Source organism: Dryobates pubescens, chromosome 40 (assembly GCF_014839835.1).
Source record: "Dryobates pubescens isolate bDryPub1 chromosome 40, bDryPub1.pri, whole genome shotgun sequence".
NCBI classification, from domain to species: Eukaryota; Metazoa; Chordata; class Aves; order Piciformes; family Picidae; genus Dryobates; species Dryobates pubescens.
Window position 1 is genome coordinate 1,521,583 of NC_071651.1, and position 13,005 is coordinate 1,534,587.

Genomic DNA, 13,005 nt, shown 5'->3' on the forward strand with positions numbered 1-13,005 from the left:
GGGCTGCCGCGGGCTCCTTCCCGCGGGGCTCCCGCTCCTGGTGGGGCTCGCAGTGCGGCCCGACGAGGCACTCCGCTGGTGCAGCCGGGGGCTCGGTGCCGTCAGTGTCCCCGCCGGAGCCCCGCTCCGCGTAGCTCCCGGGAGATTCCGGCCCGGTGCAGTCAGCGGCCCTCAGCCGCCGGTTCTAGGAACCGGGGCCCCGCTCTTTCGGGCCCGCCCGCTTAGTTCCTTTTCTCTTCCTCGGGCAGGCGCTGCCGGTGGTTTTCCACCATGAACTTTGAAGGCCTTGACCCTTCCCTCGCCGAATATGCCCCTCCCCTGCACCCGGCGCTGGACCCGGTGCTCGACCCCCACCTCAACCCCAGCCTGCTGCAGAACGTGGAGCTGGACGCCGAGGGGGTGCCCCTGGAGGGCATGGCCGTGCCCGAGTCGGTGCACCTGATGGAGGGCATCTACAGCGAGCTCCACACCGCGGTCTCCGAGGTCGGGGTGCCTGTGGCTGTCTCCCATTTCGACCTCCACGAGGAGATGCTTTGGGTTGGGAACCACGGGGTAGGTGCCCAGGTGGGGAGAGGGGCAGGGGGAGGGTTGGGAAGCACAGGGTAGGTGCCCAGGTGGGCAGGGGGAGGGTTGGGAAGCACAGGGCAGGTGCCCAGGTGGGCAGGGGGAGGGTTGGGAAGCTCAGGGCAGGTGCCCAGGTGGGCAGGGGGAGGGTTGGGAAGCACAGGGCAGGTGCCCAGGTGGGCAGGGGGAGGGTTGGGAAGCACAGGGTAGGTGCCCAGGTGGGGAGAGGGTTGCTGGGGATGGGTTGGGAAGCACAGGGCAGGTGCCCAGGTGGGCAGGGGGCTGCTGGGGTCCCCCAGTGGCTTGGGGTAAGGCCAGGCTGGTTAGTCCTGCCCAGGCTGGGCTTGTCCTGCCTGGAGGGGGCTGCTGGGCCTTAGAGCACAGAGGTCTTGGTGTCCCCCCCGGCGCCTCAGCTGCCCTCACCCCGAGGGGCTGCAGGACCCTGAGGCTCTCCTCTCTCACAGAGGTCTGAGCAGCCTCCTGCCAGGGGGAGGGGGGGCAGGAAGGGCTCCTCCTCAGCTTGGGCTGGCCCCCAGGTGGGGCTGGGCTGGGGGCTGAGGGGGGGGCTGGCTTTTGCAGGGCCATGCCACCTCCTTCTTCGGGCCCACCCTGGAGCGCTACTCCTCCTTCCAAGTGCACAGCAGCGACGAGATCCGCCAGATCCAGAGCCTGGAGAACGGAGTCCTCTTCCTCACCAAAGCCAGCCTCAAGTACCTCTCCCGGGGGGGCCTGATCATCTTTGACTACCTGTGAGTGCCCTCCCCCCTCCCTGGGCAGCTCTCCCTGCCCTGCAGGCTTTCCAGCCCCACCTGGAAGTCTTCCTGTGGGAGCTGGGCTCCGGCTCTGCCAGGGAGGTCGGACCTGGAACCATGGAATCGGTCAGGGTTGGAAGGGACCACAGGGAGCAGCCAGTTCCAACCCCCCTGCCATGGGCAGGGACAGCCCAGGCTGGCCAGAGCCTGCTCCAGCCTGGGCTTAGCATCAGTCAGGGTTGGAAGGGACCACAAGGAGCAGCCAGTTCCAACCCCCCTGCCATGGGCAGGGACAGCCCAGGCTGGCCAGAGCCTACTCCAGCCTGGGCTTAGCATCAGTCAGGGTTGGAAGGGGCCACAGGGAGCAGCCAGTTCCAACCCCTCCTGCCATGGGGCAGGGACAGCCCAGGCTGGCCAGAGCCTCACCCAGCCTGGGCTTAGCATCAGTGAGGGTTGGAAGGGACCACAAGGAGCAGCCAGTTCCAACCCCCCCTGCCATGGGGCAGCCCCACACTGGCCAGAGCCTCACCCAGCCTGGGCTTAGCATCAGTCAGGGTTGGAAGGGACCACAAGGAGCAGCCAGTTCCAACCCCTCTGCCATGGGGCAGCCCCACACTGGATCAAGCTGGCCAGAGCCTCATCCAGCCTGGGCTTAGTATCAGTCAGGGTTGGAAGGGACCACAAGGAGCAGCCAGTTCCAACCCCCTTGCCATGGGGCAGCCCCACACTAGGTCAGGCTGGCCAGAGCCTCATCCAGCCTGATCTTGAGCACCTCCAGAGATGGAGCCTCAACCACCTCCCTGGACAACCCATTCCAGGGCTTCACCACTCTCATGGGGAAGAACTTCCTCCTCAGGTCCAGTCTGCATCTCCCCAGCCCCAGCTTCATTCCATTCCCCCTAGTTCTATCACTGCCTGATCTCAGTCCCTCCCCAGCCTTCCTGTAGGCCCCCTTCAGATACTGGGAGGCCACAGTGAGGTCACCTTGGAGCCTTCTTTTCTCTTGAAGAGACTGGAAGACCTCCAGAGGTCCCTTCTGACCCCTAACACCCTCTGATCCTGGGGTGGAATGGTTCAGGTTGTTGGAAAGGTCCTTAGAGGTCCTCCAGTTCCAACCACCCTGCCCTTGGGGCACCCTTTGCTCCCTCCTCTTGCTCGAGGCCTCGGCCAGCCTGGCCTTGAACACCTCAAGGGGTGAGGGAGGACCTTCTGCGGCTTCCCCTCTGCCTGCTGGAGCTGGGCAGGGCTGTGAGGGCTTCCCTGTTCCTTCTCCCCCCTAGCATGGAGGAGTCTGAGGACATGCACAGCCTCCTGCTGACCGACAGCAGCACGCTGCTGGTCGGGGGGCTGCAGAGCCACGTCCTGGAGATAGACCTCAACACCGTCCAGGAGACACAGAAGGTAGAGCCAGGCTGGCTGCTGCTCCTTGCCCTCCTCCTGGGCCTTGCAAGTGCTTTGCCCTGGGGCTCAGCCATCCCCTCTGCCTCTGCCCCCCCCCCGTCCCCTCTGCCTCTGCCCCCCCCCCCGTCCCCTCTGCCTCTGCCCCCCCCCCGTCCCCTCTGCCTCTGCCCCCCCCCCGTCCCCTCTGCCTCTGCCCCCCCCCCCCGTCCCCTCTGCCTCTGCCCCCCCCGTCCCCCCCGCCTCTGCCCCCCCCCGTCCCCTCTGCCCCCCCCTTCCCCCATCCCCTCTGCCCCCCCCTTCCCCCATCCCCTCTGCCCCCCCCTTCCCCCATCCCCTCTGCCCCCCCCTTCCCCCCCGTCCCCTCTGCCCCTCCCTTCCCCCCCGTCCCCTCTGCCCCTCCCTTCCCCCCCGTCCCCTCTGCCCCCCCTTCCCCCCCGTCCCCTCTGCCCCCCCTTCCCCCCCGTCCCCTCTGCCCCCCCTTCCCCCCCTCCCCTCTGCACCCCCTCCCCCTTCCCTCTGCCCCCCCTCCCCCCATTCCCCCCCTCCCCCCTGCCCTCCCCCCTGCAGTACACGGTGGAGCTCCCTGGCATCACCATCCTCCGGCAGTCCAATCGCTTCTTCTTCTGCGGCCACTCCTCGGGCAAGGTAGGCCCCGGGGCTGCTGCCGGCCGGGCTCCTTCCCCCGGCAGGCTCCGGCCTCCACCTCCCGAGCTGCTGCCCAGGGCTGAGGGTGGGGGTGGGGAGCACCCCCAGCCCCTCCCTGAGGCCTCCCCTGCCGGGCAGGTGTCGCTGCGGGACCCGCGCAGCTTCGCGGCCGAGCACGAGTTCGCCGCCCACTCCGGCAGCCTCTCGGACTTCGACGTCCACGGCAACCTGCTGGTCACCTGCGGCTACTCCAGCAGGATGAACGGCCTGGCCTCCGACCGCTTCCTCAAGGTCTATGACCTGAGGATGATGAGGGCCACCACCCCCCTGCAGGTCCACATCGACCCTTCCTTCCTGCGCTTCATCCCCACCTACACCTCCCGCCTGGCCATCATCTCCCAGACAGGTTGGTGAGGCGGCGGCCCCCGGCCCTGCTGCTCCGCTCTGCCGGCTCCTGGCACCTCCCAGGCTCTGGGAGCAAAGCCCCTGGAGGAGGGGGGGACACAGCGGGGACTGAGCAGGCTGGGAGAGTTGGGGTAGGGCAGGGTGGAGAGGAGGAGGCTCCAGGCTGGGCAGGGTGGAGAGGAGGAGGCTCCAGGCTGGGCAGGGTGGAGAGGAGGAGGCTCCAAGGAGAGCACCCTGGGGCTTGCCAGTAGCTGAAGGCAGCTGGGGTTGGGCTCCAGGTTGGGCAGGGTGGAGAGGAGGAGGCTCCAGGTTGGGCAGGGTGGAGAGGAGGAGGCTCCAGGCTGGGCAGGGTGGAGAGGAGAAGGCTCCAGGTTGGGCAGGGTGGAGAGGAGGAGGCTCCAGGTTGGGCAGGGTGGAGAGGAGGAGGCTCCAGGTTGGGCAGGGTGGAGAGGAGGAGGCTCCAGGTTGGGCAGGGTGGAGAGGAGGAGGCTCCAGGCTGGGCAGGGTGGAGAGGAGGAGGCTCCAGGCTGGGCAGGGTGGAGAGGAGGAGGCTCCAGGCTGGGCAGGGTGGAGAGGAGGAGGCTCCAGGCTGGGCAGGGTGGAGAGGAGGAGGCTCCAGGCTGGGCAGGGTGGAGAGGAGGAGGCTCCAGGCTGGGCAGGGTGGAGAGGAGGAGGCTCCAGGTTGGGCAGGGTGGAGAGGAGGAGGCTCCAGGCTGGGCAGGGTGGAGAGGAGGAGGCTCCAGGCTGGGCAGGGTGGAGAGGAGGAGGCTCCAGGCTGGGCAGGGTGGAGAGGAGGAGGCTCCAGGCTGGGCAGGGTGGAGAGGAGGAGGCTCCAAGTTGGGCAGGGTGGAGAGGAGAAGGCTCCAGGTTGGGCAGGGTGGAGAGGAGGAGGCTCCAGGTTGGGCAGGGTGGAGAGGAGGAGGCTCCAGGCTGGGCAGGGTGGAGAGGAGGAGGCTCCAGGCTGGGCAGGGTGGAGAGGAGGAGGCTCCAGGCTGGGCAGGGTGGAGAGGAGGAGGCTCCAGGCTGGGCAGGGTGGAGAGGAGGAGGCTCCAGGCTGGGCAGGGTGGAGAGGAGGAGGCTCCAGGCTGGGCAGGGTGGAGAGGAGGAGGCTCCAGGTTGGGCAGGGTGGAGAGGAGGAGGCTCCAGGCTGGGCAGGGTGGAGAGGAGGAGGCTCCAGGCTGGGCAGGGTGGAGAGGAGGAGGCTCCAGGTTGGGCAGGGTGGAGAGGAGAAGGCTCCAAGGAGACCACCCTGGGGCTTGGCAGTGGCTGAAGGGGCTCCAGGATGGCTGAGGAGGGACTTGTGCCTCCTGGAGGTGCCAGGATGAGGTGGGATGGATTGAAGCTGGAAGAGAGGAGGTTGAGCCTGGAGATGAGGATGAAATTGTTGAGAGTGAGGCTGGGGAGACTCTGGAGCAGGTTGCCCAGGGAGGCTGTGGCTCTCCCCTGCCTGGAGAGAGGGGTTCAAGGCCAGGTTGGATGAGGCCCTGAGCACTATGGGCTGGGGGTAGGTTGGAGCTCATCCAGTCCCAGCCCCCTTGCCTTGGGCACCTGCTCATGGAGCTCATCCAGTCTCAGCCCCCTTGCCATGGGCACCTGCTCATGGAGCTCATCCAGTCCCAGCCCCCTTGCCTTGGGCACCTGCTCATGGAGCTCATCCAGTCCCAGCCCCCTTGCCTTGGGCACCTGCTCATGGAGCTCATCCAGTCCCAGCCCCCTTGCCTTGGGCACCTGCTCATGGAGCTCATCCAGTCCCAGCCCCCTTGCCTTGGGCACCTGCTCATGGAGCTCATCCAGTTCCAAATCCCTTTGCCTTGGGCACCAGCTCATGGCAGGGGGGTTGGAGGTCATCCATTCCCAACCCTCTTGCCTTGGGCACCAGCTCATGGGAAGGGGGTTGGAGCTCACCCAGTCCCAGCCCCCTTGCCTTGGGCACCAGCTCATGGCAGGGGGGTTGGAGCTCACCCAGTCCCAGCCCCCTTGCCTTGGGCAGCTGCTCACGGCCGGGGGGGTTGGAACCGGAGGCTCTTCAAGGTCCCTTCCACCCCAACTCCCCACCCCTCTGAGCCTGCCCAGGAGCTCCCAGCCCGTGCCAGCTCTCTCTGTGCCCCTCCTTGGGCAGGTCAGTGCCAGTTCTGCGAGCCCACCGGCCTGGCCAACCCTGCTGACATCTTCCACGTCAACACCGTGGGGCCTCTGGTCATGACCTTCGACGTCTCGGCCAGCAAGCAGGCCTTGGCCTTTGGGGACTCTGAGGGCTGTGTCCACCTCTGGGCCGACTCCCCTGAGGTCACCTTCAACACCTACTCCCGGGAGACCGACTTTGCCCTGCCCTGCATGGTGGACTCCTTGCCCCACCTGGACTGGAACCAGGACCTGGTGCCCCTCTCGCTCATCCCCATGCCGCTGCCCGGCGATGCCCTCCTCTCCGACTGGCCGGCCGCCAACTCTGCTCCTGCCCCCAGGTAGCTTCCCAGGGTGCTCCTGGGAGAGCTCTTCTCCTCCTTGGGGTCTTGGGAGCAGGAGGGCAGCTCTGGTGCTGCCTTCCCTCGGGGGCTGCTGCTCTCCCTTCCCTTGGGTGCTGCCCTCCCTGCCCCTCCGGGGCTGCTGCTGCCCTCCCTGCCCCTCCTCTGCTGCTGCTGCCCTCCTCTGCTGCTGCTGCCCTCCTCTGCTGCTGCTGCCCTCCTCTGCTGCTGCTGCCCTCCTCTGCTGCTGCTGCCCTCCTCTGCTGCTGCTGCCCTCCTCTGCTGCTGCTGCCCTCCTCTGCTGCTGCTGCCCTCCTCTGCTGCTGCTGCCCTCCTCTGCTGCTGCTGCCCTCCCTGCCCTCCTCTGCTGCTGCTGCTCCCCCTTCCTGCTCTCCCTTCCCCTGTGTGCTGCTGGGCAGGAGCCAGTGGTGCCCAGGTGGCTGAGGAGGCCCCCAGCAGCCTGGCTTGGAGCAGCAGTGCTGTGGGCAGCAGCAGCAGGGCAGGGATTGGCCTCCTGCAGTGGGCACTGGGGAGGCCACAGCTGGCAGCCTGGGGGCAGCCTTGGGCTCCTCAGGGCCAGGAGGGCTGCAGCAGGGCCAGGGAAGGGCAAGGGAGCTGGGGAAGGGTCTGGAGGAGAAGGCTGGGAGGGGTTGAGGCTGAAGGAGAGGAGGCTGAGGGGAGAGCTTCTGGTCTGCTGCTTCCTGGAAGGAGCTTGGTACCAGGTGGGGGTTGGGCTCTTCTGCAAGGGACAAGGGACAGGACGAGAGGAGATGGCCCCAGGCTGCCCCAGGGCAGGCTCAGCTTGGCCATGACGAACAACCTCTGCCCCTTGAGGGTCATCCAGGCCTGGCCCAGGGGGGTGGTGGATTCCCCTTCCCCTGGAGGGCCCTGTGGTGGCCCCTGGGCTGCAGTGATTTGGGCAGGCCTGGAGCTGGTAGGGTTGGAGAAGACCTTTGTGACCCTGGAGTGGGGGCAGCAGCAGGTCCTGGGCTGCCTCAAGCCTGGAGCTCCTCTTCCCCTCTGCCCCTCCTCGCCCCGGAGGCTCAGCCCAGCTGCCCTGCTGCTGGCCATGGCCCCAGCTGCTGGAGGGGGGTGGGGAGGGATGCCCTGGGGAGACCCCAGGCCCTGCTGTGCTGCTTTCCAGGAGAGCTCCTCCTGTGGACCCCGAGATCCTGCGCACCATGAAGAAGGTTGGGTTCATCGGCTACGCCCCCAACCCCCGCACCAAGCTCCGCAACCAGGTGCCTGAGCCCGGGAGGGGGCCGGGGAGGGGGGTGGGGAACGCTCCCAGCTGGGCTTTAGGGCCTGGTTCTGGTGGCAGGGTGAGGTGGGAGGTGCCCAGCCGGTGCCATCCCTGCCCCCCCCAGCCGGGGAAGCGCTGCTGGCTCCCCCCTGCCCCGCTGTGGTTTCCCTCAGCGGTGAGTCCCTGGCCGCAGGGAAGGTGCCGGAGCCTGGAGCCAGGTCCTGGGGGGGGTCCCAATCCCTTCTGCTTTAGTCCTGAGCTTGTCCCAGGGCAGGAAAATCCAGGAGGTGCTGGGCTGGTGCCTGCTGCTTCTTCCAGCACAGGCTTCAGCCTCTTTTCCTCCCTTCCCTTTCCCTTTCCCTTTCCCTCTTGCCCTCTCTTTTCCTCCTCTTCCCTTCCCTTTCTTTCCCTTTTCCCTTCCCTTCCCCCTCCTTTTCCCTTCCTTTCTTTTCCTTTTCCCTCCTTTTCCCTTCCTTCCCTTTCCTTTTCCCTTCCTTCCCTTTCCTTTTCCCTTCCTTCCCTTTCCTTTTCCCTTCCTTCCCTTTCCTTTTCCCTTCCTTCCCTTTCCTTTTCCCTTCCTTCCCTTTCCTTTTCCCTTCCTTCCCTTTCCTTTTCCCTTCCTTCCCTTTCCTTTTCCCTTCCTTCCCTTTCCTTTTCCCTTCCTTCCCTTTCCTTTTCCCTTCCTTCCCTTTCCTTTTCCCTTCCTTCCCTTTCCTTTTCCCTTCCTTCCCTTTCCTTTTCCCTTCCTTCCCTTTCCTTTTCCCTTCCTTCCCTTTCCTTTTCCCTTCCTTCCCTTTCCTTTTCCCTTCCTTCCCTTTCCTTTTCCCTTCCTTCCCTTTCCTTTTCCCTTCCTTCCCTTTCCTTTTCCCTTCCTTCCCTTTCCTTTTCCCTTCCTTCCCTTTCCTTTTCCCTTCCTTCCCTTTCCTTTTCCCTTCCTTCCCTTTCCTTTTCCCTTCCTTCCCTTTCCTTTTCCCTTCCTTCCCTTTCCTTTTCCCTTCCTTCCCTTCCCTTTTCCCTTCCTTCCCTTCCCTTTTCCCTTCCTTCCCTTCCCTTTTCCCTTCCTTCCCTTCCCTTTTCCCTTCCTTCCCTTCCCTTTTCCCTTCCTTCCCTTCCCTTTTCCCTTCCTTCCCTTCCCTTTTCCCTTCCTTCCCTTCCCTTTTCCCTTCCTTCCCTTCCCTTTTCCCTTCCTTCCCTTCCCTTCTCCCTTCCTTCCCTTCCCTTCTCCCTTCCTTCCCTTCCCTTTTCCCTTCCTTCCCTTCCCTTTTCCCTTCCTTCCCTTCCCTTTTCCCTTCCTTCCCTTCCCTTTTCCCTTCCTTCCCTTCCCTTTTCCCTTCCTTCCCTTCCCTTTTCCCTTCCTTCCCTTCCCTTTTCCCTTCCTTCCCTTCCCTTTTCCCTTCCTTCCCTTCCCTTTTCCCTTCCTTCCCTTCCCTTTTCCCTTCCTTCCCTTCCCTTTTCCCTTCCTTCCCTTCCCTTTTCCCTTCCTTCCCTTCCCTTTTCCCTTCCTTCCCTTCCCTTTTCCCTTCCTTCCCTTTCCTTTTCCCTTCCTTCCCTTTTCCCTCCTGCCCTCTTCCCCTCTCAGATTCCCTACAGGCTGAAGGAGTTGGACACTGAGTTTGACAGCTTCAGCCAGGTCCCCGAGTCCCCCATCGGCCGTGAGGAGGAGCCACATCTCTACAGGGTGGCCAAGAAGTACAGGAAGGTGCTGACCCCCTGGGGCAGAAGGAAAGGGCTGCCTGGGGGGGCCCCAAACTGCCTTGGGCCAGGCTGAAGAACCTGGGTCTGGGGGTGGTGGTGGAGCCCAACCTGCTGCCTGTGGCTGTGCTGGGAGCAGCCTCTCCGTGCTGGTGCCCTGGGCAGGGCTGTTGGAGACCTCCATGGGTTCATGGAATGGGTTGGGGTGGAAGACACCTTGAGGATCATCCAGTTCCAACCACCCCTCCATGAGGATATCCCTTGAAGATCATTCACTTCCAACCCCCCTGCCATGGACAAGTGCCTGTGGCAGGGGGGTTGGAAGTAGGTGGTCTTCAACCTGCCCCTAGCTCAGGTTGCTCAGGGCCTCATCCAACCCTTGGCCTTTCCTCCTCCCTTCAATCCCTTCCCTCTCCTTGGCTCCCTGCCCTAGGTCACCATCAAATACTCCAAGCTGGGCCTGGAAGATTTTGACTTCAAGCACTACAACAAAACCCTCTTTGCAGGGCTGGAGCCTCACATTCCCAATGCCTACTGCAACTGCATGATCCAGGTGGGACAATCCCAGCCCAGTCCCAGCTGCCCCCCAGCCCTGGGCACCACCTCCTGCTTCCCAGCTGCCCCCCAGCCCTGGGCACCACCTCCTGCTTCCCAGCTGCCCCCCAGGCCTGAGGACCACCTCCTGCTTCCCAGGCCTGGGGACCAGCTCCTGCTTCCCAGCTCCCCCCCAGGCCTGAGGACCACCTCCTGCTTCCCAGGCCTGGGCACCACCTCCTGCTTCCCAGCTGCCCCCCAGGCCTGGGGACCACCTCCTGCTTCCCAGCTGCCCCCCAGCCCTGGGCACCACCTCCTGCTTCCCAGCTGCCCCCCAGCCCTGGGCACCACCTCCTGCTTCCCAGCTGCCCCCCAGCCCTGGGCACCACCTCCTGCTTCCCAGCTGCCCCCCAGCCCTGGGGACCACCTCCTGCTTCCCAGCTCCCCCTTCCCAGCCCTGGGGTCCAGCTCCCCCTTCCCAGCCCTGGGCACCACCTCCTGCTTCCCAGCTCCCCCCCCAGCCCTGGGCATCACCTCCTGACTGCTCCCTCCCTGCCAGGTGCTGTATTTCCTGGAGCCAGTCAGGTGCCTGGTGCAGAACCATCTGTGCCAGAAGGAGTTCTGCCTGGGCTGTGAGCTGGGTTTGCTCTTCCATATGTTGGACCTGTCCCGAGGAGACCCCTGCCAGGTCTGTGTGGGGCTGAGAGCCTGCAGCAGAGCAGCCCCAGAGCTCCTGCTGGGCATTGTTCAGATCCCCTAAAGGGTTGGGGGGCAAGGGGCTGGGGCCAGACTCTGCTCAGTGGTGCCCAGGGGCACAAACTGGCCCTCAGGAGGAGAAACCTCTTTGGTGGGAGGCTGCTGGAGGCCTGGAGCAGGCTGCTCAGGAGGGCTGGGACCAGTTCTGGGCTCCCCCAGCTCAGGGAAGTGCTGGAGAGAGTCCAGAGGAGGCTGTGAGGATGCTGCAGGGGCCTGGAGCAGCTCTGTGAGAAGCAAAAGCTGAGAGCCTGGAGCAGAGCAGCCCCAGAGGGGATCTGAGCAGTGCTCAGCAAGAGCTTAAAGGGTGGGGGGCAAGGGGCTGGGGCCAGACTCTGCTCAGTGGTGCCCAGGGGCACAAATTGGCCCTCAGGAGGAGAAACCTCTTTGGTGGGAGGCTGCTGGAGGCCTGGAGCTGCCCAGGGAGGTTGTGGGGGGAAGCTTCCATCCTGCCCCTGGGCAAGCCGCTGGGGGTGCCCTGGGAGGGGGGGTGAGCTCCAGAGGTCCCTTCCTCCCCCCAACAGCAGGGTTGGGGTTCCTGGGGAGTGTCAGGGTGATGTCAGAGGAGCTGGGTGGTGGCATCAGGAAACTCCTCTGGGCTGAGCTCTGCCTCTCTTGCTCCATCCCCAGGGCAGCAACTTCCTGAGGGCTTTCCGCACCATCCCCGAGGCCTCGGCCCTGGGGCTGATCCTGGCTGACTCTGACGAGGCCACAGGCAAGGTGAACCTGGGGAGGCTGATCCAGAGCTGGAACAGGTTCATCCTCACCCAGCTGCACCAGGAGACCCAGGAGCAGGAGGGGCCCCAGGCCTACAGGGGGGCTGGCAGCAGGTGAGGAAGCTGAGAGAGGAGGAAGTGAGGCAGAGGGGGGGTGGGGAGGTGGCTCTGCAGCAGGCAGCACAGAGCCCTGCAGGAGCTGTGCTGCCCCAGAAGCTCTCAGCCCATGGGCAGCCTGAGGGTGAGGCAGGAGCCTGCACAGTATCATCACCAAGGTTGGAAGAGGCCTCAAAGCTCACCGAGTCCAAGCTGTCCCCACAGCCCCCATGGCTAAAGCATGGCACCAAGGGCCACATCCAGGCCCCCTCCTGAGCACCTCCAGGGCTGGGGACTCCAGCACCCCCCTGGGCAGCACAGCCCCAGGGCCAACAGCTCTCTCTGGGAAGAACTTTCTCCTCACCTCCAGCCTAAACCTCCCCTGGCACAGCTTGAGGCTGTGGCCTCTTGTTCTGGTGCTGGGTGCCTGGGGGAAGAGACCAATCCCCACCTGGCTACAACCTCCCTGCAGGGAGCTGGAGAGAGCAATGAGGTCTCCCCTGAGCCTCCTCTTCTGCAGGCTAAGCAACCCCAGCTCCCTCAGCCTCTCCTCACAGGGCTGTGCCCCAGCCCCCTCCCCAGCCCTGTGCCCCAGCCCCCTCCCCAGCCCTGTGCCCCAGACCCCTCCCCAGCTTTGTTGCCCTTCTCTGGCCAGGTTCAAGCCTCTCAATGTCCTTCCTGAACTGAGGAGCCCAGAGCTGGACACAGGACTCCAGCTGTGGCCTCAGCAGTGCTGAGCACAGGGCAGGATCAGCTCCCTGCTCCTGCTGGCCACACTGCTCCTGACCCAGCCCAGGCTGCCCTTGGCCTTCTTGGCCCCCTGGGCACACTGCTGGCTCCTGTTCAGCTGCTCTCCACCAGCACCCCCAGGTCCCACTCTGCCCCCAGCCTGCAGCACTGCCTGGGGTTGCTGTGGCCAAAGTGCAGCCCCTGACCCCGGGCCCTGCTCAGTGCCATCCTGTTGGGCTCTGCCCCTCTGCCCAGGTCTCTCTGCAGAGCTCTGCTACCCTCCCCCAGCTCCACTCCTGCCCCCAGCTTGGTGCTGGAAGAGGTTGGATCTGGTTCCTGTTCCTTTGGTGTCCTTTGCTCTGAGATCCACCTAGCATCCCCCCCCTGAGCCCCTCCTGAGCACCTCCTGATGGCTTTCCCCTTGCTGCAGCTTCTCCCCAGAGCTTTGCCCTGTGCCTGGCTCTGCCTCTTCCTTGCTCTGTCCTCCCCCCAGGAGGTTGCTGCTCAACAGAGGCTTGGAGGTGGCCCTTGGAGCCATGGTTTAGTTAGGCAGGAGGTGTTGGGGGGGCTGAGAGGTTGGCCTTGGTGGTCTCTGAGGTCTTCTCCAGCCTGCTTGGTTCTGTGATGTTCATCCAGGGGGCACAGGAGGGGGGAGGGGTGGGAGGTGGGGGGGGAGGGGGAGGAGGAGGAGGAGAGGTTGGGGATGGGAGGTGGGGGGGGAGGAGGAGAGGTTGGGGATGGGAGGTGGGGGGGGAGGAGGAGAGGTTGGGGATGGGAGGGGGTGGGGGAGGAGGGGGAGGAGGACAGGTTGGGGATGGGAGGGGGTGGGGGAGGAGAGGTGGGGGAGGAGAGGTTGGGGATGGGAGGTGGGGGAGGAGGAGAGGTTGGGGGTGGGGGGAGGGGGAGGAGGAGAGGCTGGGGGAAGAAGGGGGAGGAGGGGAGGTTGGGGGGGAGGAGGGGGAGGAGGGGAGGTTGGGGATGGGAGGTGGGGGGGGAGGAGAGGTTGGGGGTGG

General features: G+C 65.2%; 1 protein-coding gene across 1 annotated transcript in view; it reads left to right on the forward strand.

Annotated features, from left to right (window-relative positions):
* Positions 1 to 266: 266 nt before the first annotated feature.
* Positions 267 to 13,005, forward strand: part of PAN2 (poly(A) specific ribonuclease subunit PAN2) — a 24,103-nt gene continuing 11,364 nt past the window's right edge. The window contains exons 1-11 of the mRNA XM_054177468.1: positions 267 to 552; positions 1,144 to 1,313; positions 2,597 to 2,717; positions 3,285 to 3,362; positions 3,501 to 3,768; positions 5,887 to 6,229; positions 7,374 to 7,470; positions 9,052 to 9,171; positions 9,598 to 9,717; positions 10,258 to 10,386; positions 11,082 to 11,281. Coding sequence (XP_054033443.1) covers positions 271 to 552; positions 1,144 to 1,313; positions 2,597 to 2,717; positions 3,285 to 3,362; positions 3,501 to 3,768; positions 5,887 to 6,229; positions 7,374 to 7,470; positions 9,052 to 9,171; positions 9,598 to 9,717; positions 10,258 to 10,386; positions 11,082 to 11,281 — 1,928 coding nt within the window. The 5' untranslated portion in view covers positions 267 to 270. The remainder of the gene's footprint in view (positions 553 to 1,143; positions 1,314 to 2,596; positions 2,718 to 3,284; positions 3,363 to 3,500; positions 3,769 to 5,886; positions 6,230 to 7,373; positions 7,471 to 9,051; positions 9,172 to 9,597; positions 9,718 to 10,257; positions 10,387 to 11,081; positions 11,282 to 13,005) is intronic.